At 41.3% G+C, this 24655-nt stretch overlaps 1 protein-coding gene across 1 annotated transcript in view; it reads left to right on the forward strand.

The window, feature by feature from the left end:
- LOC146370248 (tomoregulin-2-like) overlaps positions 1-22144 on the forward strand; it is a 131068-nt gene extending 108924 nt beyond the window's left edge. The window contains exons 6-10 of the mRNA XM_084908932.1: positions 4289-4437; positions 8240-8296; positions 8473-8599; positions 18930-19088; positions 21296-22144. Of these exons, the coding sequence (XP_084765058.1) occupies positions 4289-4437; positions 8240-8296; positions 8473-8599; positions 18930-19088; positions 21296-21392 (589 nt within the window). The 3' untranslated portion in view covers positions 21393-22144. The remainder of the gene's footprint in view (positions 1-4288; positions 4438-8239; positions 8297-8472; positions 8600-18929; positions 19089-21295) is intronic.
- The last annotated feature ends 2511 nt before the right edge of the window (positions 22145-24655 follow it).

A 24655-nucleotide genomic window follows, 5' to 3' on the forward strand; every position in this document is an offset into this window, starting at 1 on the left:
TGTATTCAGTTGCAGTGAGGTTAGCTGCTAAGGATTTGTACACAACATGAGGCAGTCAGTGGATATGTTGTCCTCAGCTGCTGTAAGTGTTGAAATGTGTGTAAAGTGGCCTTTTCAGTTGGGAGCCCGCAGACAGTCTGGAGGTGGGGAGGCTTTGATGGGAGGGAAATCGCCAGAAACTAATCAATACTACACATCCTGCTAGGAAAGTACTCTCTCACACACGTTGTGCACAGACTTGGATATAGTTCGCACATTTCCACACACACTGCTACCTTTCATTTAACACTTCTTTACCCCTCTGTACCTCTCAGCAGCATGTGTGAAGAAATGGTTTGGTGTGTGTGAAAAGGAGAATTGGGAAAACAAGGACTACGGCAAAACGATAGCTATCTTCTTTATGCATATGAGTTTTTGTGCATGGCTGTCTGCGGGTAGCACTAGGATGTGTTGACGCACTGCAGTCTGGTGGTATAGTGCCTATTGTGGAGAAAGTGAGAGGCCTCATTAAAAATGTATGGAGCACAGATATCAGCCACCGACCAACTGCGGCCTCTCGGGATGGACAACAGTCTGAAAGTGTTCTACGATGGGAGATGAGTGGTGTGCATGTGCACATGTATACAACCGTGTTGTTAAGCCTATATTATGTTTTTTGGTGATGGATGTCTGGAAACTTGCTCTCAGTTCAGAAGCTGGGAAGACTGTGCTTTGATTCTTTGAGTCTTTCTGCTTCCTTTCATGCTGAAACTGTTCCCATTTAGATACTTTTTATGATAACGCGGGCACTATAATTGTAAGCCTAATCTTGTCTTTAGGGCAGCTTTTGCAAAAATTAAAGCCTGTGCTGTATAATCTTTAAAGGTTAATACAAATGACAAAAAATAAATAAATTCACTTGCCTCCAGTGGTATCTAGCTATGCAGATAATTTGAGCTTGATTGCTGAGAGTCCTATTTGTAAAATCTGCACCCACCTTAATGCAATGGGATGTGTAATAATCATTGTTTTGATTAGATTGTATATAGAAGACGAACACAACCACTGTGACTACACCCATTTGGCTTGGAAAATCAACACCTTATTTTGTATTGCATTACAAATGTTCCAAAAGGAATCAAACACCAGAAACATGATTAACATGTCCAATCTAATTCAATTCATTTTTATTTGTGTAATGCCATACTGCAAATTTTGCAAGTAAATGCACAGCTAGTATTTTCACAAATTCGGTATAGGCTTTAAATAAAGGTATGTTTTTTTTGTTTTTTTTTCTAAACAAAAACAAAGTTTCAATCCTATCACAGTTGGTATCAATACAATCAATAAAGTAGAGGTCTCAAAAACTTGACTTAGACCCTCATTGACATGAGGGTCTAAGGCAGGGGTGTCCAACTCCAGGCTCAAGGGCCAGTGTCCTGCAGGTTTTAGAAGTGTCCTTGATCCAACACAGTTGATTTAAATGGCTAAATTACCTCCTCAACATGTCTCGAGGTTCTCCAGAGGCCTGGTGATAAACTAATCATTTGATTCAGGATGATATCTAAAACCTGCAGGACACCCGCCCTTGAGCCTGAAATTGGACACCCCTGGTCTAAGGGAATTTACTATAACTTTATATATTGCCTCTGGGCCTGAAAAGTGAAACCTATATGGAAGCACCTTAAACCTGCATTCTTTCTTATGTTTTCTTTATCACATGGCAACTGTTTGCAAAAAGAAGTGCAGTTGTGTAGAACTCTATAGAAAAAACAGGCCCTCAGTTACACTTATTCATTCCCTCAGTAAGCACGTTTCCGAGGAGTCTGTGCTTGCAGTTTCAGATCTTACTAAATACAGCATAACGCTCATTTTGTAAATCATGGTCTCCATTAGTGTAGAATATGATTTAGGGCAGGCCAGCTAAGTTTGAATGTGCAGTGTCTCTCTCATTATTAAGATCCAGCACAAACTCGTGACACCTGCTTTAAAAATCTAAGATCACAATGGCCAGAATGTTAAGTTGCCAATTGAGGAAATGCAGTTTTTGCTGTTTCTGTGTCTGCTTTATTTTTCACTCCCACGGGTTGCTTCTTGATCTTGTCCAGATCAATAGTCCATTATGTGAAAAGTGAAAACTAAACTAAAACTAGGTCAGTATTTCATCAGTTATTAATCAAACACATATGCTGCTAACGACATCCTAGCTTGTTTAGCTTGCCATACGATGTAGTTCTTTCGTATTTGACGTCAGTCAGGAAGAGTTTTAAAATAGCATTAGCTGCGTTCGGTTCACACACATTTCTTAAATGACATGTAGAGTTCTGCTGGTACATTTTTAAAGCTACTCTTCATGTTGCAGGAGGAGAAGTCAGTGTCAGGATTTCAGGCAGTTTAGTATATGGTACAATGTGACATTTCTTTGTAGTTTTTCTATCTGAAAATGGAGCTAACTAGCAAGAGAAGGTTGTTTGGTGCACACACGCCAACAGCAAAAACAGAGTGAACAGAGAGGGGTTTTTTCATTTTTTTTTTTTACAGCTATATCAAATTGTGTGTCATGTCTGTGGTTGTGCATAGATTCAGACTGTTATTTTTGTACCCCTAATTGGAGACGAAAACTGGCCTTTTTTCTTGTCATTGGTGAGAAATGGTATTTGGAATCACAGCGTTACAGTCTCATTGAGCAGCGCTCAGTAGTGGTGGGTCATTCATAGTTGTGGCAGCTCACCTTCAGTGTCATGTGGGATTTTGGATGTCGGCAGCCTCAACACAAGCGCGTCCTCTCTGATGCATAACGAAGCCTTTCTTCACATCATTCTTACTTTGCTGATCCATCATTACAACAGTAGCTGAGCACTGCCACACTCTGCTGCATGGCGTTTCAATCAACATCAAAGTCAGCAGTACGAATCATCACGGCTGATTGTCAAGGTGTGTGTGTGAGTGCATGTGTGCGCGCGTGTGTGGGCATCTGTTTATGTGTTGGCGGGCGCCCATGTGGGCGTGTATGTAAATGCTGCTGTAAGACAGCTGAATGCCTGTGCTTTACTGAGAGCTTGGCACCAGGGGAAAATGAAAAGGCCGGGAGAATAATGACAGATTTATAATTACAGAATCTTGCGTTCAGCGCTACTCAGCAACTGTCTGGGGAAGGCAATCTGGCTGTAATTTTTGCTGATCAGGCCTGTCACAGACTTAAGGGTCACACTACACTAATGCCAAAATACACACACACAAACACACAAATATGCACATGCACGCAGGTGTGCGCGGCGCTTCGCTCTCGCTGTCATTTATGCAGATGTCAGGCCGCGAGAAGAACGCAAACAGACACACAAACACAGAACGTCTCGCACTGAAATTTAATCGAAAATTGTGGCACACCAGCAAATTGCCTGGTTAATTTGCGAGAGCTAAAAGCATCAAGTAAGCTCCAGATTCCCGGAGAAATTGATGTTTTTTCAGTCTGCCACGAAAACACAGCAGAAACGCCAGCTCGGTGGAAGAAAGCAACAAATTCATTATGTAAAGAAAACAAACTCGGCTAATTTTAAAGGTGAAAGATCAGGCATTTAAACTATTTTGCTTCGTTTAAAAAAAATGTAGGTCACGCCTTGTGACGCCTGCCTCGAGTCTTGAGCCCATCATTATGATTTTGTGAATTTCTAAGCGGGTTTAAGTTTAGTTGAAGGACGTTATATTAGCTTGTTATAAAGCCAGATACAAGAAACAAGCTTTTCTGCATAGTACAATGGATTTTCAACAATGGCATTGGCATATTAACATATAAGTTGTTATTATTTTACATTTAAGCTATTCTATCTTATCTCCAATAAATTCCACACCCGACAGCTTGAATTGTGTGTGAGTGTGTGCTGTTTTCTCCACAACATTAAAATCCACTGCTTTGTTATCTACAGTTCTTTCATTATTAATTGCTTCCTGCCTTTGTAAGAGAACATAATTTGTCAGTCAAGCCCTCGGTGCAGCCTCTCTCTTTTTTTTTCTTTTGCAGAAGTTAAATACATTTGCTATTGTGTCAAATTGAATGAGCCGAAACCCCAGTTTGAACAGGATTACTATGCATGGTCCAGCATTCTGTCTGAGTGCAAATGTAGGGGTTTTTTTTCCTGTCTTACCTTTAATCCCTGAATGAATTTGTCTCCGGCAGCCAAACACACAAAGCAGCGTTTCCAGAATAAGGATTCTCTCATTTTTATTAATATTTCTGTTTTCATTATTTTAGATTTTTGACTTTGATAATCAGAAGGTTTGCTGTAACATGGATATTTGTTTTGTTCGTTAGGTGTGTCTGCAACATCGACTGTTCCCACATCAGCTTCAACCCAGTGTGCGCCTCAGATGGTCGTTCCTATGACAACCCCTGCCAGGTGAAGGAGGCATCCTGTCAGAAGCAGGAGCGCATCGAGGTCAAGTACCTGGGCCACTGCCACGGTCAGACTCTCAAATGCACACTAGCACACTGACTCTGAAAGGCACAACAACACTTTCACAAACGCAGCGGAAGCCGTCAGTCTACCTCCATGAACAGGTGTTTGCGTCACGTTGGAGTGAAAACACGGAGGCAAATGAGGCATCGTGCAGAGCTAAATGCAGGCGGCGTGATTTTGCATCTCCCTCCAGCTGCAGTTCCAGCCACATTTTATAATTACAGAAAGTTTCACTCAATCAAATTTTGGAATGGTGTGGAAAGATAATCCTCAGAGCCGCTGCTGCTACATATACAGATAATTTTACACAATGTTAATCCCTCCTTTTTTTAATGTAGTATCTTTGATTTTGGTGCACTATTTCCGGGGATAAAGTTGTTTTTTTTAATAATCTCAGTGCTTTAATCCCTAAACTGAGTTATAGTTCTAATACATGTAGAAGACAGAGACACACAAATGTGTTTTTATTTCATTTAATGTCATTTAAGGCAGCGGTCTCCAACCTTTTTTGCGCCACGGACCGGTTTATGCCCGACAATATTTTCACGGACCGGCCTTTAAGGTGTCGCGGATAAATACAACAAAATAAAACTAGTACCGGTACCGAAAAAAAGATTTATTCATAACACACGTGAAAAGACCCAGGAAAACCGAGTTAACGATAAAAACGATAACAAAATAACGCTGAAAACCGATAAAAACCCTGAAAACCATACATTTCTCACCCGAGCCTCAACTCTCGCGGCCCGGTACCAAACGACTCACGGACCGGTACCGGTCCGAGGCCCGGTGGTTGGGGACCGCTGATTTAAGGTTTGTGTGGTTTAAAACCTAAAATCAGTATTATACTACTGAGTATTCTTGACTATAATGGAACTAAATGGTATTCATGTGGAGCTCCAACTAGCAATATATAGCTTTAGTTATAGATATGAAAGATTTGAAGCACCAGATTTCCATGGACCTTTTTTGTCCAAGCTGAATCTCAGCAAGTCATGCCCTTAAAAACACTGTTCCTTTCAGTTTAAAGTTTGTTAGAAAAATCTTTTCAGACTATCACAAAGGTTTGAATTCAACCAGATTTTAACAATTAGCAATTTTGTTGCTATTCTGCTAATTCTGTTAAATAGTTGAAGGTTAAATTTTGTTCAAAATATCAAGTTTAGTAGACTTTAGACAACTGTTGTGATTTGAGGCTATATAAATAAAATTGAATTGAATTTAACTTTTAAATCACACCTGAGTTGTTTCAAAATTGCAAATACACATCTTAATACAAAATTTGATTTAACTTTTATTTGGTTGCTTCAAGCAACCCCAGTTACTCAAACCAGTCATTACAACCAATACAGAAGATCTCACCATATTGGACAACAGAAGATAAGGAAAACGTTACCTGGTCCGTTGAGTCTCGACTTCTGCTGTGACTTTTGGATGGCAGGATCAGAACTTGGTGTAAACAATATGAAACGATGGATCCATCCAGCCTTGTATCAGTGATTCAGATTGGTGTTGGTGGTGTAATGGTGTGGGGGATATTTTCTTAGCACTTTATGTCCCTTAGCACCAAGTGACCATCGTTTAAATGTCCATCCATTTATGATCACAGTGTTTCATCTATTGCTTCCAGCAGGGTAACACACCGTCTCCCAAAGCTTCTTCAGTCTGTGAAGTGAAGAATTAAGGCAAATGTGGGTTCTACCCAGTACTAGCAAGGTGTACCTAATAATGTGTCCAGTGAGTGTATATCCATGGCCTGTAGACAGTCAAAGCTTAGTGTCCTCAGAGGCGAAGGCAGCACAGTGGTGCAGTGCTTAGCACTAACCTCTTAGCCAGAAAGTCTTGTTTTCTGGTCTGCTGGTCATCTGAACACTTTGCAGAGGTGTTGAGGAGAATCAGTGTCAGCCTCACTTTCCAGTTTATTGCGGCTCTCTTCTCATTATGTAACAGACTTTACTGCAGCCTGAGCTTGTCTGCACACTTTGTGGCTGGTCACCACCACCAACATTCACTTTACCGTAGTCGCAGCTAATTCCCTCGCACTTTGTAAGAGACACTTCCCACAACAAACCCACTAAGTCAGACTGAATCACTCACCAGATGCAGTTAGGCTCTGTTAAGATGTTGAGTGAAGCACTGGAGATGGACGGCGTGCTGACGACCTTATTCTTACTTTAATTATGGATTTGTTGTCTGTTGTTTTTATTGCTGCCTTCTGTGGGCTGTATGTACACGTAAGACTGCTTTGCACTGAGAGCATTATGTTTTCCAAAAGTCCATGGAAATGTAAGAACTTTCATTTTGGAATTATTTTAGGCATTATTTCCAGTCTATACAAGAATGCAACTCGGTAACCTTGTAGCTCAGCTCAGCGCAGAAACATCAGTGTTTATTGTCACAAAAGCTTCCTTTTGCAGATTGATACACCTGACACATGTCGTTTGGTAGCGGAAAAAAGTTCATACATAAAGTAAATCCTGTTGTGGGTGCTTTTTTTTTTTTTTAACCAGGTGATGATTTCTAGAAATAGTTGCTGAGTTTTTAAATAAAGCTTTTTCAGAGGGTCATTTCATTCCATTATGTGAAAGAAGAGACAGAAATCTCCCAAACTAGGTGATTTACACCTAAACATTCTAAAAGAAACACTACAGGCTTTGATTCTGGAATCAAATGCACCTTTTAAGATCTGTAGTTATTTTTTTAGTGTAAGAGACCATTTGAGAGGTTCTAAGTACACACAGGACAAATAGGTCTTTTGAGAAGTAATGGGAAGTAAAGCAATCAGGGCTAACGAGCTCTGGAACACAAACAGAAATCTGTATTCTCTCATGTTATGTCCTGTGGGTCAGACCACCCCGTTTGATTCTGTTTCAATCAAGGAAAAAGACAAATAGCATGAAATGGAGGCACTGAGACAACCTCATGTTAGCAAGGACTCACAGTGACACCCCGGCACTTAGATGGCTGATTATGCTCCACTTTCATGCTATTAGGAAACGGCTTCTGCTACAGTGGCGCAACAAAAAGCGCAGATAACCTTGTGAAGATATTGTTAAACCTCAGCTCCACAGACAAATTTAACCAGATACTCGTTGAATCCACTGGAGCTGCAGTCTGTTGAGCTTGTAGCGTCTCGCCGCTGGCTACGTTTTAAAATTCATTTGTTTTCTTCATTTGATTTTTCTTAAGTGGATGTCACGCATTCGGGACTTGAGCTTCTGAACTCACTGAAATCTTTCTGAGTCTCTTTTCTTTTACTGTGCCTCGGGTGTTCTTGTGAATAAAGAAATAAATAAAAGAGGAAAAATAAGAAGTAAATTCTAAGTCACAGATCCAGCCACAAGTCTTGCGGCATGAATCTGAAGAATGCTTTCACAGCTTCTGTTTGAGGGAACGATCGTACTGACCTCTGAAAAAAAAGAAAAAATCAATCGCAATAAAATGATAATGATTTGAAGGTGATTTTGTCTAGCCATTGTGAAAAGTAGAACTCGATGCAGCGTCAATGGGGTGAGCAAAAATGCATTATTCCGTCTGATCTTTTCCACCCGACTCTGCTCCATTCTGGCCTTTGTTCGGTGTAATACATTAGGGGTGGCGGTTTCTGACTTGAAGAGAATGGCTCACATTTATACGCATTAAGCACACAGGCGCACACGGCGCATGAACCTTTTGTTGAGATGATAATTCACATTCAGTCCTCTTTACCTGCAGTAGCATCACTGTGCATGAGTAACCTGCGATGGAGCTGTAGGAGAGGTTGCGGTGACCTGAGCTCAGCTTTAATGTGTCTTTGGCCTTTCCAGATGACATAATTGGGAACAAAGGCGGAGATGGACACTTCGCACGGACCGACCCCACGGGTGAGTGCTTCCGTGATGGTGGCAGATAAGCACATAACATGTGCTGTCATTCAAAGATGAATTAGAATTGCTCCCAGACTTTCCTCTGTTCGTCATCCTTTCATGTTTCCCACTTGTTATAATTCATCTCTTCCTGAGGGGCAGTGGCAGATTTTAAGGGTCTCGTGTGTTTGTAGGGGAGAAAGAGGAGACCAGGAACGGACTGGCCCGCGGTTTGTCCATCCCCTGTCCAGATCGCTATAAAAACTACTGCGTCCATGGAGAGTGTCAGTTCCCCAGCGTCCTGGCTCAGCCTTCCTGCAGGTACACATGTACACATGCACACACACACACACACACAGTTGTAGAGAGGTTCATAGGAAGAGGGGAAACAGAAAAACGACAATGATATTGCAAAGTGATAATACATGTTTTCGCACATGAACAGCGGACAACGTCAGGAGAATTAAATCAGGAGCTTTTTCGTGTTCCTCCTTCACAGATGCGTTCTCACTTCTGGGAATTTGATTAATGCTGCAGTCACACCAGTGAAAATAGGCATGACCAAAATCATTGGGTCTGTGTGCAGTGAACTCAGAATCTCTTTGCTTTTGAATTAGCTGCTTCGAAGACCACTCGCAGTCAGCTGCCGTCTTCAAAGCGACTTTGGTGCAGCGACATGACGCTTAAAAGTGGCAGTAAGATGGAGTCCGTCTGCTGTTAGTTTGCACTGAATGGGGTCAAGTTGGCAATTACAGGCAATCTGTGGGTGATAAAACGGCAATTAAGTGTGATAAAAAAAATCAAAATCGCAAATCTGTTGCCATCTGTTGCAAATCTGTTGCACAAAAATTGACATTAACCGCTTACATTCAGAAGCCAGCCACAATCCCAAAGATCTGAAGACGTAATAAATTCAGAAATTCTCCACACATGGTCATGTAGTTGCTGCAGGATGGTCATTTAACTGTAAAATAACATGGTGGGCCTCTGGGTGATCAGTTAACTGCTGCAACTACTTGCAATCGGTCCCTGAATGCAAAAAAAAAACCCATATCTTTGTTCAAGTCACAGGTAAGATGTGCAGGATCAGTATACACGCCAGACACTCGCCTACCTGCTCTGTTGTTGTATGAGCACAACAGGCCACACAGACAATGCACAGAGCAGGTAAAAGGCTGTTTAATTTTTTATGTCAAATTATGATATTTGCACTTGTTTGATTTCATTTTTGGGCGTTCTTTAGGTTAGTGTCGGTGCCTAACGTAGCTGACCCCTGTCTCATTATCTCCGTGAGGGTTTGGCTCCTGGCTTTTGACATTTGCCATGTCAAAAGCCAAGCATCTCGTGTTTTCCCATGACCACGAGATGCCTCCCACATAAACTGGTTACTCTCTATCGCTGGTTACCAATGATAACAGGCTTCTGAGCTAGCCAGTGTCTAGTGGAGGAAGCCTGTTGGTGGTGTGTTGTGAGACTGACAACAAATTTGCTTTGCGTCTTAAGCAAAGATACACATGTGACATTTCAAGTTGCGACATTTGAACACAAGTTTGACATTCTGACTTAAAAGCTAGCCAGCCCACCATTGTTTCCTAAATATGATGTACTTTTAGCAGAGTATTCTGGATGGTAGATGGTATTAACTATTATTTATAATGAGAGAAATTGATTTTAAAAAGCTTCCCATCATCAATTTTATATTTATGTTAACTATTACGATCAGAGCGTTGGCCATTTTCTACTTATCAGTCGAGCATACCGTACTCATTAGGTTTCCACTCAAACAAACAAACCCTACATGAAGCGAGATGACTCGTTCTGTTCTGTCTTTTTTATCACAAATTTGTTGTTCCTCTCTCTCTGTGTGATCTGCAGACACTAACAGGAAGTGTGGAATGTAAGACGGCTAATCAGCTGTAAAATTTAGAAATTGCTTGGCAAGTGCTGGAGCAAATTTATTTTTTAATCAGCCTTGTTTATTTTAAATGAATATAAGCCAGTGCGCTGAGAGCGAGAAGTGTTTAAGAACCTGCTGTAATGGTAGGACGGGCTGTTGACCAGTCAAATATGCTGCACTGCTTCAAATTAATCCCATGTTGGGTTTGTTGTTGCTTAATGAGGATGCTCGTGTTTCCATCCCCATGCTTTATGATCTAGGGTCTTATTTTGCGGTGTGCGGTGGGCTTCGGGTCTTGGACCCACAGACTTTGTGCCATCTGCAATCACGCCTCTGACTGTGGTTCACATCCATACAGCACACAGTAAGAGGCTGAAGGGGGATATATACATATCAGAGAGGGTTGTGATTATAGTTTTTAAAAAAGTGTCAGCTTCTGTCTTCTGCTGCAGCTGTGCTATTCACAGGCAGGCAGGGATTTTTCTCAGCTTAGAATGAGCCTTTGGGGAGGTGCACTCCTGAGGATGAGCGAGCCACTTATAATAAAGGCAGTGAGTCTGGTTTACCTCACTGGACAGAAATCAGTGCATTTCCTGCTATTTTTGGTCATTTGATAAACAAAAACCTATCAAGATTTCACAGTATTGAAAATAATACCCTAGGGCGCTCTAAATATCCTGGTTATTAAGCTTGAGTAAATGGAGCCCAATTAATAAAACGCTTTAGAAAAATTATTTAATTAGAATGCCAGTGATTTTCCTTTGGCTCACAGCGAAAGTGGTTCGAGAGGATAGCCTGCATTTACAAAAAACCCTGAATACCTTAACAATCCCAAAGACACTTCTCTGGGAATTCATATTGTTGTCTGCACAGCGCAGAGAGGCACAGCCTAAGCCCGCACTGCCACAGAAGTGCAGATGGTGTGTGTTTTATTGGTTTTACTGAATTTGTATAATGATGGCAGAAAATTACAGTAAAAAATTAATTGTAAAAAAACAGAGTAATTTGCAGTATACGACTGCATCACTTGTTATAGGATGCGATTTGAGTTTTAATTCGACTGCAGCTCACATCATAAATGGTTACATTGTGTCATGAAATGTAACACAGCCATGACTGCTTTGTAACGCACTTAACTTTTACTAAAAGAGAGAGTTGGAAAGGAGGTTTTATTTGAAAAATATTGTAATCCAGTATCTGATCATAACCTGAATGAAAAGTCCCAACAGACCAGTTTGCTGTACTGTATGTGGAGCAGTGGTGTAGTCTATTTTACTGTAGTAGGCATACTCCCTCGCAGTAATGTATACGCCAATGATGGAGCAGCACCTCATAAACACCACCAAACTCCCTAACACACAGAATATACAGGCCAAGTGAGATAGATGTTCCACTTTTTCAATAGCTGTAATGATTTGACAGCTGTTGACGTCCAACATATTCTATAACAATTTACGAGTCTGAAAGTCTACAATAACTGGTCGTAAATTGACTATACTCTTATTTGCATATAGTTATTGACTTTCAGTGTGTAATTCCAAATGCTTATATCATATGGGAGAATGCTGCTGTTGTAGAGCACTAAAGAAGCACCAGTTGCAGCATTCTGAAATTATCGGCCGGCGATGGCCTCTTATTCTTGGTTCTTTAATGAGCTAGTCTGCAAACTGCCATCTTATGAGAATTGAGATGGATTACATCTGACAATGTGCCTCTCTAAACAAGTGTAATATATATTTTTTTGACTAGAACTAGTCACAAACTGTTCAGTTTTTAATAGTTTAATGACTGCTTGAAAATTGAAGTAAAATAACTGGGTAAATTAGCATAATAGTTAATTCCATTATCATGTTTCTGTTCATTTGCAAAACAAAACAAAATCACTCAAATAAAAGTTCTGTCAAAAAATCCTTCCATCCACCATTTTTCTCAACTGGTTATCCAGTTCAGGGTCGCAGAGGGGAGGAGCCTATTGTAGCTGTCATAGTGTGAGAGACAGAGTGTCACCAGTCATCTTCACATTCACATCCACACCAACTTCAGAATCTCCAATTATAATCTCGCATGCATGTCTTTGGAGTTTGGGAGGAAGCCAGAGCGCCTCGAGACCCCTGCAGGTTCAAACCATTTTCTAGGGTGCAGCCAAGGGTTGGAAGGTCTCGGGTACGACAGTCTCGGATCTCATCTCTGCTTTTTGCAGATGATGTCGTTCTGTTGACTTCATTGACCCATTACCTCCAGATTGCACTGGGCAGTTTGCAGCCAAGTGTGAAGCATCTGGGGTGAAAAATAGCATCTCCAAGTCTGAGGCCATGATTCTCGGCCGGAAAAGGGTGGAGTGCCGACTACTGGTTGCCCTTGAGTTGCTACCCCAAACAGAAGAATATCTTATGTGAGTATCTTGGGGTCATGTTCATGAATGAAGGAAGAATGGAACAAGAGACTGACAGATGAATTAGCACAGTCATCAGTGATGAAGAAGCTGTTCCAGTCTGTTGTGTTGCAGAGCGAGCTGAGCATGAAAACAAAGCCGTCAGTCTATCAGTTGATATATTCCCACCCTCACCTGTGGTCAGGTTATCTGGGTGGTGATGGGCAGAATGAGAATGGAAACAAATGGTGGAAAAGAGATTCATCTGTAAGGTGTAGAAGCTCAACCTAAGAGATCAGACATTCGGGTGGGGACTCAGAGTAGAGTTACTACTCTTCCACAACGAAAGGACTCCATCACAATGCTGTGGGCATCTGATCTGGATGCATCCTGGGCACCTCCTAGGTGAAGTGTTTCAGACATATCCTACTATGAGAAGTCCCTGGACCGACTCAGAACACACTGGCTTGGGAATGGCTTCGTATGCCCCCAGAAGAGCTAGAGAAGCATGAGAGGATGGATGGATGGAGATGTCACATTGTTATATACAAACATTTTTAGTTTTTAGTTTTCCATCTTTGGGTGTGATCGTACAGCTGAAGCACTCAGTTTTGTAGTTGTTATGCACACAGACTACTCTGTTGCCTGAACTTTGATCAGTACAATGCTCGTGTCTACCTGCTCATTTTCTTTGTGACAAAAATATAGCCCAAAAGTAAAGGAAAGGGAGGACATATCCTGGGGCATTTTAAGCAGCTACAGAGAAATCCAGGCATCTTCTTGGTGCAGATGTGGTATAAAGCAGTAAATCATGTAGTACTATACCAGTGATTTGTGGGGATGTGTGGTTACTTTGTAGCAGCCTAGTGTCATTTGCATGTAACTGTGTACAAGTGTGCGTAATAGCTCGGCGCTCTGGTGTTGCTGTGCTCTAATCATAAACTGCAGATGTATCAACATATCTGTGCCGCTGCCTTCGGATGGCTGCAGGGGATTCATGAACTGAAGCAGAAACTTGAAGCAGCTGCTGATAACAGACACTTTAAGAAACTCTCACATTCAATCATAGATAAATGCAGATGGATTTACTGGCTTTCCTGCTTCATCCATGTTCATTTATGATGTTGAATAAAAGTGATCGATTTAAATGATTTATTATTTTTATTAACCCTGAAAGCCTTATCCTGTTATTACTGCGTATTTGCTGGAATTATTAAATTTGTTATTGTTGATAAAATCTGCAAAGTGACAGCAAAGCAACAGACGCTGCAAGTCATTCTGTGCCAGCTCAGTCAAATCTTTATAAAAAAAAACATATTATATGTGGAAGGAGGAAACTATGAGTTATTTAAAGATTCGTGCTGTGTTTGAGATTTTTAAGTTGGTATTTACAGAAAATTTCATCAAATAAATTGTAATATTAGCAAACATAACTAAAGTAAATACAAAATACAGTTTTCAAATGATGATCAACTTTATTAGTAATTTATTAGTAATTTAAATTTAAAGTAAAAGCCCCCTAAATGAAATAAGTCATTGTGTCACCCCTGACAACTGCAGCTGCTAATGAGTCTTTCAAATCTCACAGCGATGCCACATTGGAGGTGGTGAAGGTTAAACCAAAGCATCTCCATCCGATTTAAGTCCAAAACCATCAGTTTGGGGTTTTTTTTGAGTCATTCAGATGGGGAGTTGTGTGTTTCAGATATACATAATCCAAGTTCACTTTAGTTTCAGGGCATGAACTGGTGGTCGGACAGAGAGCAGTTGTGGCAAGTCCTCAAGATCCTGAAGCAGCAAAGCAGCTCGCCAGACCACCACACAACCACCACCATGTTTGACTGTTGGTATGATGTTCTTGTTATGAAGTGCCGCGGTAGTTTTATGCCAGATGTAACGGGACTCAAACCTTCTAAAAAGTAAAACTTTTGTCTAAACAGTCCACAGGGTATTTTCCCAAACATATTGGGGATCATCATCGTCTCTTTTTTGTGCTGAATCATGAACTCTGCAGTTCTTGTGACCTCCTGAATGAACAGCAGGCTGCCTGCTCCTGAAAACGTTCACCACTGTTTCAGATTTCTCCAGTTTTGGATAATGGTTCTCGTCATGGTTCGTTGGAGTCCCAGAGCCTTAGAAATGATTTTGATAGATGTGAGTTTGCTTCTCTGCTATTCTTGAGATCATAGGACTATGAATTGCTTTTTGAGATGTTTACTTTGAGAGGTTTACTTTGTCAGACAGGTTCTATTTAAGTGACTTCTCGATTCAACAGGTCTGGCAGTGATGAGGCCTGCGTGTAACTATTGAAATTAAACCCAGCTTTGCAAAATATGTGGATAATCACAGTTAATTCATGATTTAACAATGGCAGCAATTAATTTTTCACACAGTCGGGTAGTTTTGAAGAGACTTTTTTCCCTTAATAAATTCAATTATCATTTCAAACATGTATTTTTGTGTTAACTCAGGTTACCTTTGTCTAAAAATGAAATTTATTTGACGATCTAAAACGTGTGATCTAAAACGTGTGCGAAGAAATCAGGAAGAGGGCAAATATCTTTTCATGTATGTGTTCAGGTCGTGGCTTATGATACAATAAATAATGTACCAAATCAAACATCTGGGTCCATTCAAGAGAGAAGCTGAAAGTATATTATGTCCCATAATGTTTTTTTACTCAAGCCGTAACCTCCAGGACTGAAAAACTGATCCAATACTCTTAGTTAAAAAAGCTCGCTATCTAGCTGGAAATTAAGTATGATCATTTGTGGCCCTAAATAACAAAACAGTCACAGCTAAAATTCTCAAAGCTGTTTGAAAATGGTATTAGGTGGGTTTAAATACATCCATCTACTATATACAGTCTATGTTTTTACCGTCACAGAAGAAACAGGTCCAATTCTCTACTGAGAAAGAGCGCAGCATTTAGTTGCTGCAGCATTTAACGTTGGAATTATGAACAATTACAAACTTTAGAGCATTTTCCTTTTTTGAAAATAATTTGATGCTTTCACTGTGTGTATCGAGCTGTCACTCTAAAACCAGAGTTCATGCGAAACCGTGAATTCTGTGCACCCTTGTGCCCCTATTTTGCAGACAGACACACCAGCTGAGAATTGGCCACACAGGTGCAAATTTCATATTCATACAGGCACACAGAACACACTTAACACAGGCAGCAGAGATATGCATTTACAAAAAGGCACACTGAGGAATGATATTAAAACCCACCACCCACACACCAAGCCAGTATACATGTGTGCTGCTCAGGTCTGCCATCTTTTACAGCCTGATAGTGTAGCAGCCAGGGGGTCTCGGTGTCTCTCGCTGGCGCTATCTCTCTCTACTTTCTCTCTAACCTCGATCATCCCAGACGTTCTCTTTGCATGCTGAGCAGCCAGGGAGTGCGGAGGGTCTCTGCTGCCCCCTGATGGCTGTACGAGGCAAAGTCTGTATCTTAATGTGAAGGAAAGCGCAACGGTCTCTGTGGGAGTGGTGCATGTCTGTGACTGTGTGTGTGTTTGTGCGGTACACGAGTGTGGAAACCAAGCACAACCCCCGAACAGAACAAGGTTGCAATGTTCATCTCGTACTCTGTCAGGTCGAAGGGATAGAGAATGTGAAGCAGGTTGTGTGTTTGTGTGTGTGTTTTTGTGCGTTTTTGTGCCAAACAAGGATGTGCAGGTGTTGGTGGGTAACAACCTCCCCAGAGACAGGAAAAGCAGGTAAAGAGGAGATGGAGGAGAAGGGGAGATTAAAAGGGGGACTGTTTTAGCTCGTCTCTGAGGACAAAGATCATCTCCATTAGTCTTTTGTGTGTGTTTGTGTGTGTTTTCCCACTCAAGGTCCACACCAAGCTGGCAAAACCTGTAGTATTATTCTGCCGATTGCATCCGTAAAAGACTACCTCTAAATACAAAATGCTCTAAATACAAAAGGGGTTTTGTCTGTTTTACCCCACATGTCCTTGTATGGAAGCCAGGCTGTATCTGATACACAAAGGCAACAGTGTAGCCAAGCTTGCAACACCTGTCTTCGTTTCTTTTGCATCAGGTTTTTTGAAATTTTCAGGTGAGAGTAACAAGTTCAATAAGATGTTTTGGGTCATTGTTGTTTGGACTCTAATTTACACTTTTGATATTTGCTGGACATTTTTAAATTCTGAAATAATTTTGGACTAAATGTAGCAAAACAAACTTGTGGTATGAACCCAGCATTGTTCATTTTGACTTCACTTTTTTTGCAGGGTGGTGAAATTTGGGTATTTTTTGTTTTGTTTTGTCAGATGTCAGAAAATACCCTAAAAATAAGCGCAGAGGTATCAACCATACAGCCAGTGGGCTGGAACCATCCAGCCAAACATCTGGCCCACTAGAGAAGGCTGTCAGTCTCGCCTCAGCCTGAGTTCTTCACAGCCACGCTAACATGTTTTCAAGTAGGAGCTGGTGTCATTCAAAGCAATATTTGGGACTCAGGGTTTGACACACGTTCAACACCCATATGGAAAAGATTAGTATAAATTAGATATGTTGTAAAATGCACATTGGTTGTGCATGTTTTCAAGTATGTTCTAGCATGTATACATGCTAGAGGGTATGAATCTTTGTGAAATTATGATTTATGATGTAATTAAAATTGCTGCGGCTTGCTGCTGTCCAACTTTAGATCTGTGATGTGGTATTTCACAGTCACACCTTGCCTCCCAGTAATGCCATTACTGTCTTTTCTTTGAACGTGTCTGGAAAAACACTCTGGACCCAGACTGTTTATACATTTGAAAACTAAGTTAAGAAAAGACAAATGAATAAATCTCTCAAAACTAAGTAAATTATATTTCTTTAAAATGTGACAAGGATGCCACCAAACAGGCTTTCTATCCATTGTTTTCAGAGTTTGGTTGTATAAAGATGTCAGATGCCTAATTATAGATAGCAAAGCTCAAACTGTCATACAGTATGAAAAATGAGACAATATCATTGAATACATAGAAACTGAGCTGTGGAAGTGGGTATACTTGCTGCTGTCATGCTGGCTAAGACCCACACAGGCACACCAGTTCCACACAGAAAGGCGTGTCTTGTCTCCTAACCACTCAACCAACTACGTCACCCAACTTTGCACCACCTAGGTTTTCCATGTGGACTCTCATCCAAGTACTAACCAGCTCACCAGCTCACCCGACCATAACCTGCAAGACAAAACTCTGTGTTTGCATCTTTGTTTTTCAATGTGCACATTTGAAAATGCAGATTCTTTAGCCTCCACCAGGGGGCAGCACTCTTAGCAAATTCCAAAGAAAGCGCTACAAACAAATGGCCACGCCAAAGTAAAGTGATGAATCCAAGGAGCAGGTGTTCTTTATGATGACAGAAAATGAACTGAATGTAGAAAAGCTGGGGCCTATTGCTGCTTTTACATCTCTTATTCTGTTGTTACTGATCTTTGTAAGCGGATAGTTTATTAAGTATATGTACCTATGTGCTTATTTACATCAAAAAAGGACACATTTTAGATTTTCTCTTTTTAAGATGGTATGTGGCTTTTCTTGAAATGTGGCGTGACCTACTTGGGATGAGCTAAATGAGTTTGGCACCCCAGGTAACAAATAGTTAATATCTATCCACCCCGAAGATCATTTCCTGAGAAGGTTTTCTATAGATTTTCTATTTTCTATTTTCTAAAATAAAATCTGGATTTTATTTTTGTCCTAAGGTGTCAATGACAGCTCGAGCGCCACAGCTCCCCACAGCGAAAGCTTTGATTAATCGTTCAGTGTTTGATTTCACACACTGATACCAGCGCCGCACCACAAGATGGATGTATCATGACCGAATTGCATCATGCTTTAATTATAGTCCCTGCAGTAACTGTTCTTACATTCCATTATTTCCTGAGTGTCTTCCCTATTAATCTCCTGATATCAGAAGCTTGTAAGAGAAAACACAAGGAGCCCAACCTGACCAATCGCACTACTTGACGTTTTCATCTGGTTGCTTTCAGCACTTCACTGTGGCAGCTACATGTGTATGTTCTGTACAGACACACAGCTTAACACACTATCTATAATGGCAGCATTAGTATGCCCACAGGCCTAGAACAAAGAGAAGATTATGCATTTTTATGCCGCTAACTGTTTTCCACCGCAAACCCCATCAGTCATGTTCATCTGAACAGCTACAGCTAAGGAAAAAATAAAGTCACCACACTGTCACAGAAATGCAGCGTTCCACCGCAATGTCTTTATCAAACACTCGGTGACGTTTCAATTAGAAATGCTAAAAATAATGAACCTGTCACTCCGTGCACAGGAATGACTCGCTTTCTCTCTCACTTTCCCCCCACTCTTGTGCGTTTGTGCGTCTGTGTGTGCGTGATCTTAGCTGTCACTCGGGTTTTAGGGGCCCCCATTGTGACATCAAGGAGTACAACGTCCTCTATGTGGTGCCAGGCTCCGGCAAACTGCACTATGTCCTCATCGCCTCTATCATCGGAGCACTCCAGGTGGTCATCATCTGTGTGGTGGTGCTCTGCATTACCAGGTGAGTCATGCTCGAACACACACACATATACAAAAACAGCCTACTAATGAGCCTGGGAGCAGTGTTTTCCATGTTGTGTGTATCTGGGAGTTACAGACTCCTGAGCATGGAGGCAACAGCTGAAAGGTCACCGAGGTTTTGGGCACACATAGAAAGTACTGTCACGTTCGCACACACACACACACACACACACACACATATCTGAAAACCTGCAGGTGTGTATGCAAGCACAGAAACCCACACATATCTGTATAGTCCAGCATGCACACACACACAGACACTTGTGTTTTAACATAAGCATTTTGTATTCACTATAAAAACCCACCCACACTCAGAGCCACAAACACACACATTCACATATAGCCTGCAGCTTGTCTGCCTCTGGCTGACCTAAGCAATTTATGACATTTAATAAAAGATTTTAAAGGAGTTTTGACCGAGACAAAACTGCTCCTCCGAGCAAAGGAGGGAGGAGGAGGAGGGGCGAAATGAGAAAGTGGAGCAGGGTGAGAGGGTAAGGAGAGGAGATAAAGAAGCAAAGAGAGACTTTATAACACAAAATACAGCGACAGCAACACTAATGTGTCCTGCAGCGTAGCGATATCCATTTAACACAAAAACATACTTGAAAATTCTTCTACGAAAGGAATGAACTTCCAAGCGAATCGACGCAGGCGAGCGTTTCAGCGGTTACTGACTCGCTCCGTCTCTGTCAAGCCGATCGAATTTGCGCGTCATTTGTTGCGTTTTATGAATGTTGCTGGAGTTTTATGTGATTTCTGTTTGTTGTAAAGATTTGCCATTCAGTTAAAGGACAAACAGGGGGAAGTGGAAAAGGTCATCCCTATGCTTTGCCTCTTGTGTAAGAGATTTTGTGACATCTTGGAAAAGGTCTGTTCAAAAGGACTTCCCTGCAAAATACCGTGTTTCCACCATTTTATTTTTATTATTCGTTACTTCTGTCTTATAAAATGAACAGAACAAACAAGGCTTTTATAACTTGAACTTCTTCTGTGGAGCCCAAGCCCTCTGGTTCCTATGAAATTGTTGGCAAAGACAATATTTTGTTTGATTTTTAAAAGATGAAGATGTTAGTCATTTCCTGCAAATTCAGCATTTTATAAAATGCTATTTTCTGTTTCTGTTAAAAAAGAAAATCATCTCTCTACAGATTGTCCTCTCATTTTCCCGCTACAAAAGTCTCAAACAGGTGTTCATCTGATTTGTTTTCAGATGCTTCTTTTGTTTTTGCAACAATAAGTTTTGCAAGCAACGCTGAGTATTGCTGAATAGCATGGCTATGTACTCAGAATCACACGGAGTGCTTTGGGTTGTTTGGCACCAGAACGTCAGGCACGAATCCTTTGGATGCTGTGGGGTTGCTGGGTGGGGCTTCCATGGATCGGTCTTTTTCTGGCAGTCTAATTGGGATCAGAGGTGCTTGAAAGTCCTTCCAATGCCCTGGGATCTTTGTTATGTTCCCCATTTGGAGGTGAATGCAGCATAGATCAGTGTAGCTGCAGTCACACAATCAGACAGGCAGACAGGTGAAACAAATCGCAAAGAGGCTGCTCAGTCTCCAATTGTCAGGGAATACATTTCTCCCTAGCAACCTGTGGTTGCCAGGGGGCCACTAACTGGTCCCTGGTGTGACTGGAGCTTTAACAAATTTCTCAGTGACTGCCAACAACCACTCGCCAATCGATCGCGGAATGCAAACCTTTCAGTAGGTGTGACTCTCCTCAAAGAAGCAGGCACATGAATCCCAAACTCAGACTTATTAACAGTGAACCTGAACATATGCAACATAAAAGAAAGAAGCAGGCTCTAACTGTGATTTACAAATGTGTTTTTCTTCATACTTGTTTAAGGTTACAAATTAAGCTTTACTTTATTTTTAGTATTCTTTTTTTAATACTCAATTTGTTGGTGCTGTTACATTCTACACTGTAGTCATTTTTTAAAAAGGTGATTTTTACTCATTTTTCAGTCATATTGCGTGTATCATGAATTCTTTTGGTCATTATAATCGTGTGCTAACATCTGTGTCCCAGGTGCTTTACATGAAAAAGGTTTGGGACCTCTGCTTTAAAGCATCTGCATGTATTAAAGCAGCAGTCTGCCATCCATGTTTCTCCCCTTAAAGTCTGAGTTATTAGATTAATATTAAAACAGTAATTCATCTTCTTCGTGATTTTGTGTTTCAGGAAGTGCCCACGGACCAACAGGATCAACCGGCAGAAGCAGAACAATGTCCACTTCAGTTCAGAGAATACCATGCGCGCCTCCACCCGACTGATCTGAGCCCAGACACACCAGACAGAATCCCCCCTCCACGTTACGGAGCGCTGTGGCGTTAGATGTTTCTTCCCCGCCCCCAAGTAGGCCAACCCTGAAAATTAGCATCTGCTTCCCATCACTCTTCGCCCTCTCTCCCAGTATGAACTCAAAGAATGTCCATGGAGGATGGTGGCAAAGCAAAGACAGAGCTGGCACACAAGTGAGGTGACAATGATTACACATTGGAGAAATGCTGTCATCAGTCACCGCCGCCGCCAGCCCCCTACCCCCAGTTGCCCATGTGTCTCCTTGCACCTTTTTCTGAAGGTTTTTCCTGAAAAAAACTAAACAAAACACGAACTATGAGGACTCGGGAGGGGGGGGTGCGGAGGATACTGAATGTGTGTGTGTGTGTGAATGTGTATTAGATGTGTGCACTTTGGTAGAGGTGGGCTAGCCGGTGTCTGTTCTTTGTAGATGAGGGGTACAAAGCAAATCGGGGTAGTGCAAAGCAGGGTATCGGGCTTTTAATGAGGTGTGTGTTCAGCCTGGGAGGGGGGTGGGGGGGTTCGGGGGCTACACGTGATGCCTTGCACCTTGTGTTATAGGAGACCTTTGACAGAGGGCACAATGTTATTATAGAGCTCTCTGTTCGGTTGTGACGATGACGTCAGCTACTGTATCTTGGGTTCTATTTCCAATAGTTATTACTACGTTGTCTTGATGGGGTAATTTTTCTGTAAATGTAAATAAATAATTTATATCACGAAATGTAACTTATTCTGTGTCGGCCTTTGTCTGTTATGAAGCAATGACATGTTGGTAGTGTTTATTAGTGTCATAATCATAATCTGTATCACTATCCATCCATTTTCCTCAGTGTTTTCCTGTTTCTCCTGGGGGATACTGAGGCACGGTGAGTTATTGGTTTACACCAGTGTCCCCCTTCCAGGTGGAAATGCCTGGAAAATCTCCAAGGAGAGAATGCGTGTGGCATCCTGACTGGATTTTGGAATCACCTCACCTGGCTCTTTACGACATGAAGCAACAGTCTAGTTCCACACCTACACATCACTCTTACCTTATTCAGACTTAGTTAAAATAGGCCAGTTTAAGTCAATTTTAAAGGATGGATTGGTCATACACATACTGCATATGATCTGGATCTCACTTTTTCTCATGTGACAGTTTCATTTGTGTGATTGTTTTGTGTCAATACGGGATGGATATAGGTATACCCCACCTCTGGCCCTGTGGTAGCTGAAGTAGACTCTGCACACAGAGCTCATGGCCATCGGTGGAGGCTGGAACTTAGATAATCTCAGAGATTGAAAGCCTTACTTTTTGTTTTAGCTGTTTCTTCATCACAATGATCCGAGTTACTGTTGACATCACACCAATCTGCTCAGTCAGGTAATCAGTATCATCAGGTAATCATCAGTCAGGTAAGGTTGGGAGACATTTAATCGCCTTCTATCCCTAACAGTGAATCCACCATTCTGAAGCATAAGACCAAAGCCACAGGAACTCAAACCAGCTGCTTCACACTCAGCTGTACCACATAGAAAAAGTGACACAAAAACCTGTGCTGTGATTGCAGTTCTATAGGATGAGTAAATAGTAATCTGCAGTAATGCAGATCTTGTGTTGGTTTGTTATGATGAACAGAAAGCTGAGCATGAAAGTGAAGCTGTAGCTTCACTATCAGATCAGCATTCTCACCCACATCTATGGCTGCACGTGGAGGGTAGTGACCAAACAAGTTGACAGGTTGAGGAGCTCAGTGTTTTGAGAGGGAGTCAGAGTAGACTACTCAACAGTGCAAGTTGAGGTGGTTCAATGCATCTGACTAGGATTACCTTCTGGACACCTCCTAGTTGAGCTGTTTTGGGCATCTCCAAATGGGTAAAGGTCCTGGGGTAGATCCAGGACATGCTGGTGAGATTATGTCTCTCAGGTGGAGTTGGAGAAGGTGGCTGGACAAAGGAGGCCTGGGTATCTCTGTCCCCACAACCCAGACCGGGAGAAGCAACAGAGGATGGAAGGATAAGTTGCCAGTTCATACTACTTTATATTGCAGGGTAAAGAGGTAAAAACTTTAATATTCTGACGAATCTGAGCATGTGCCTGTCAAATGTGGGGAGGAGGAACTTCTTTTTAAGTTGAACTCTGAACTGAGCTCAGGGAGGAGCAGCTGTCCCTGAGGAGAAAGGGGAAAAGGGGGAAATGGCATAGAGAGATTTAGGGTCTGCATGATTTCTTTTGGTTTGGCTTCCTTGTATAAAAGCTTAGATTTCTGTGAGTTATTTCCCTTCCATTATTCAGATGTCACTCAGATGACTGATAACGGTGGTTTTGATCGACTCATCAGAGGCTTATTCGTGCAAATCAGCTTGCAGTCATTATTCATCTGCCTCAAGCTTCCAGCAGAACATTGCTCACTAAGCAGCACTGTGATAGCAGGAAACATCAGAACTACAAGAAAGTGTCAGAAGTCCGATTGTAATTCCAGACTGAAAGTTTCTAACTTGGCAGTGCACAGAACTCTATAACACTGTGGAGACTACATCAGCTCTATCTAAAACACAAGCAGACAGATCAAAAATGAACACACCGACATCAATACATCAAACTCTGATGAGACAGAGAAAAAAGCCATCACACAGAATTAAAGAAAGATGGCAAAACACTGTGAAGTGATGGGTGGCAGGATCTCTAAACTACCTTTCAAGAAAGTAATAAAGACCTGAGGTGGGGTAAAATAAAATGCCATTTCAGCATTAGGATAACTATAGAATGAAAACGGTGTTTTGCTTCTTAGAGCTGAACTCCCATGAGGGGAAGCAACCCTCTGCTTTGCATCTTTGTGAAGCAGGGAATTTAAAACCCCAAACACAGCTCAAAGCCAAATTTTAACATAAAGCCTTTTAATTTTTTTTACAGTTACACTATAAGTCATATTGGAATTTTTTTGCATTGAATAAATTACATATCTATGACTTTCATAAAATTTTATTCCACGCTATATCTGGTATTATAAACTAATTAAAAAGTTTATTATTTTTTTATTAAGTGAAAACTAGATGATCACAAAGTCAGTTAAACTTCAGGAATATCAGTCTGCTCAGTTAGGAATCAAAACATCTTTGTCTCTGGTGCAGAGTGCCAAGTGCCCTTCAGTTTTTTGAGGAGGGTATTAATTTACTAAATTACTCTAAAATCTGAGTTTTAATTAAACGCATATGGTAAGAAGGAGAGTAGTAAATTAGGCTCCACCCACCTTATCC

Source organism: Perissodus microlepis, chromosome 16, assembly GCF_051167445.1.
Source record: "Perissodus microlepis isolate ML-2025 ecotype Zambia chromosome 16, ASM5116744v1, whole genome shotgun sequence".
NCBI lineage: Eukaryota > Metazoa > Chordata > Actinopteri > Cichliformes > Cichlidae > Perissodus > Perissodus microlepis.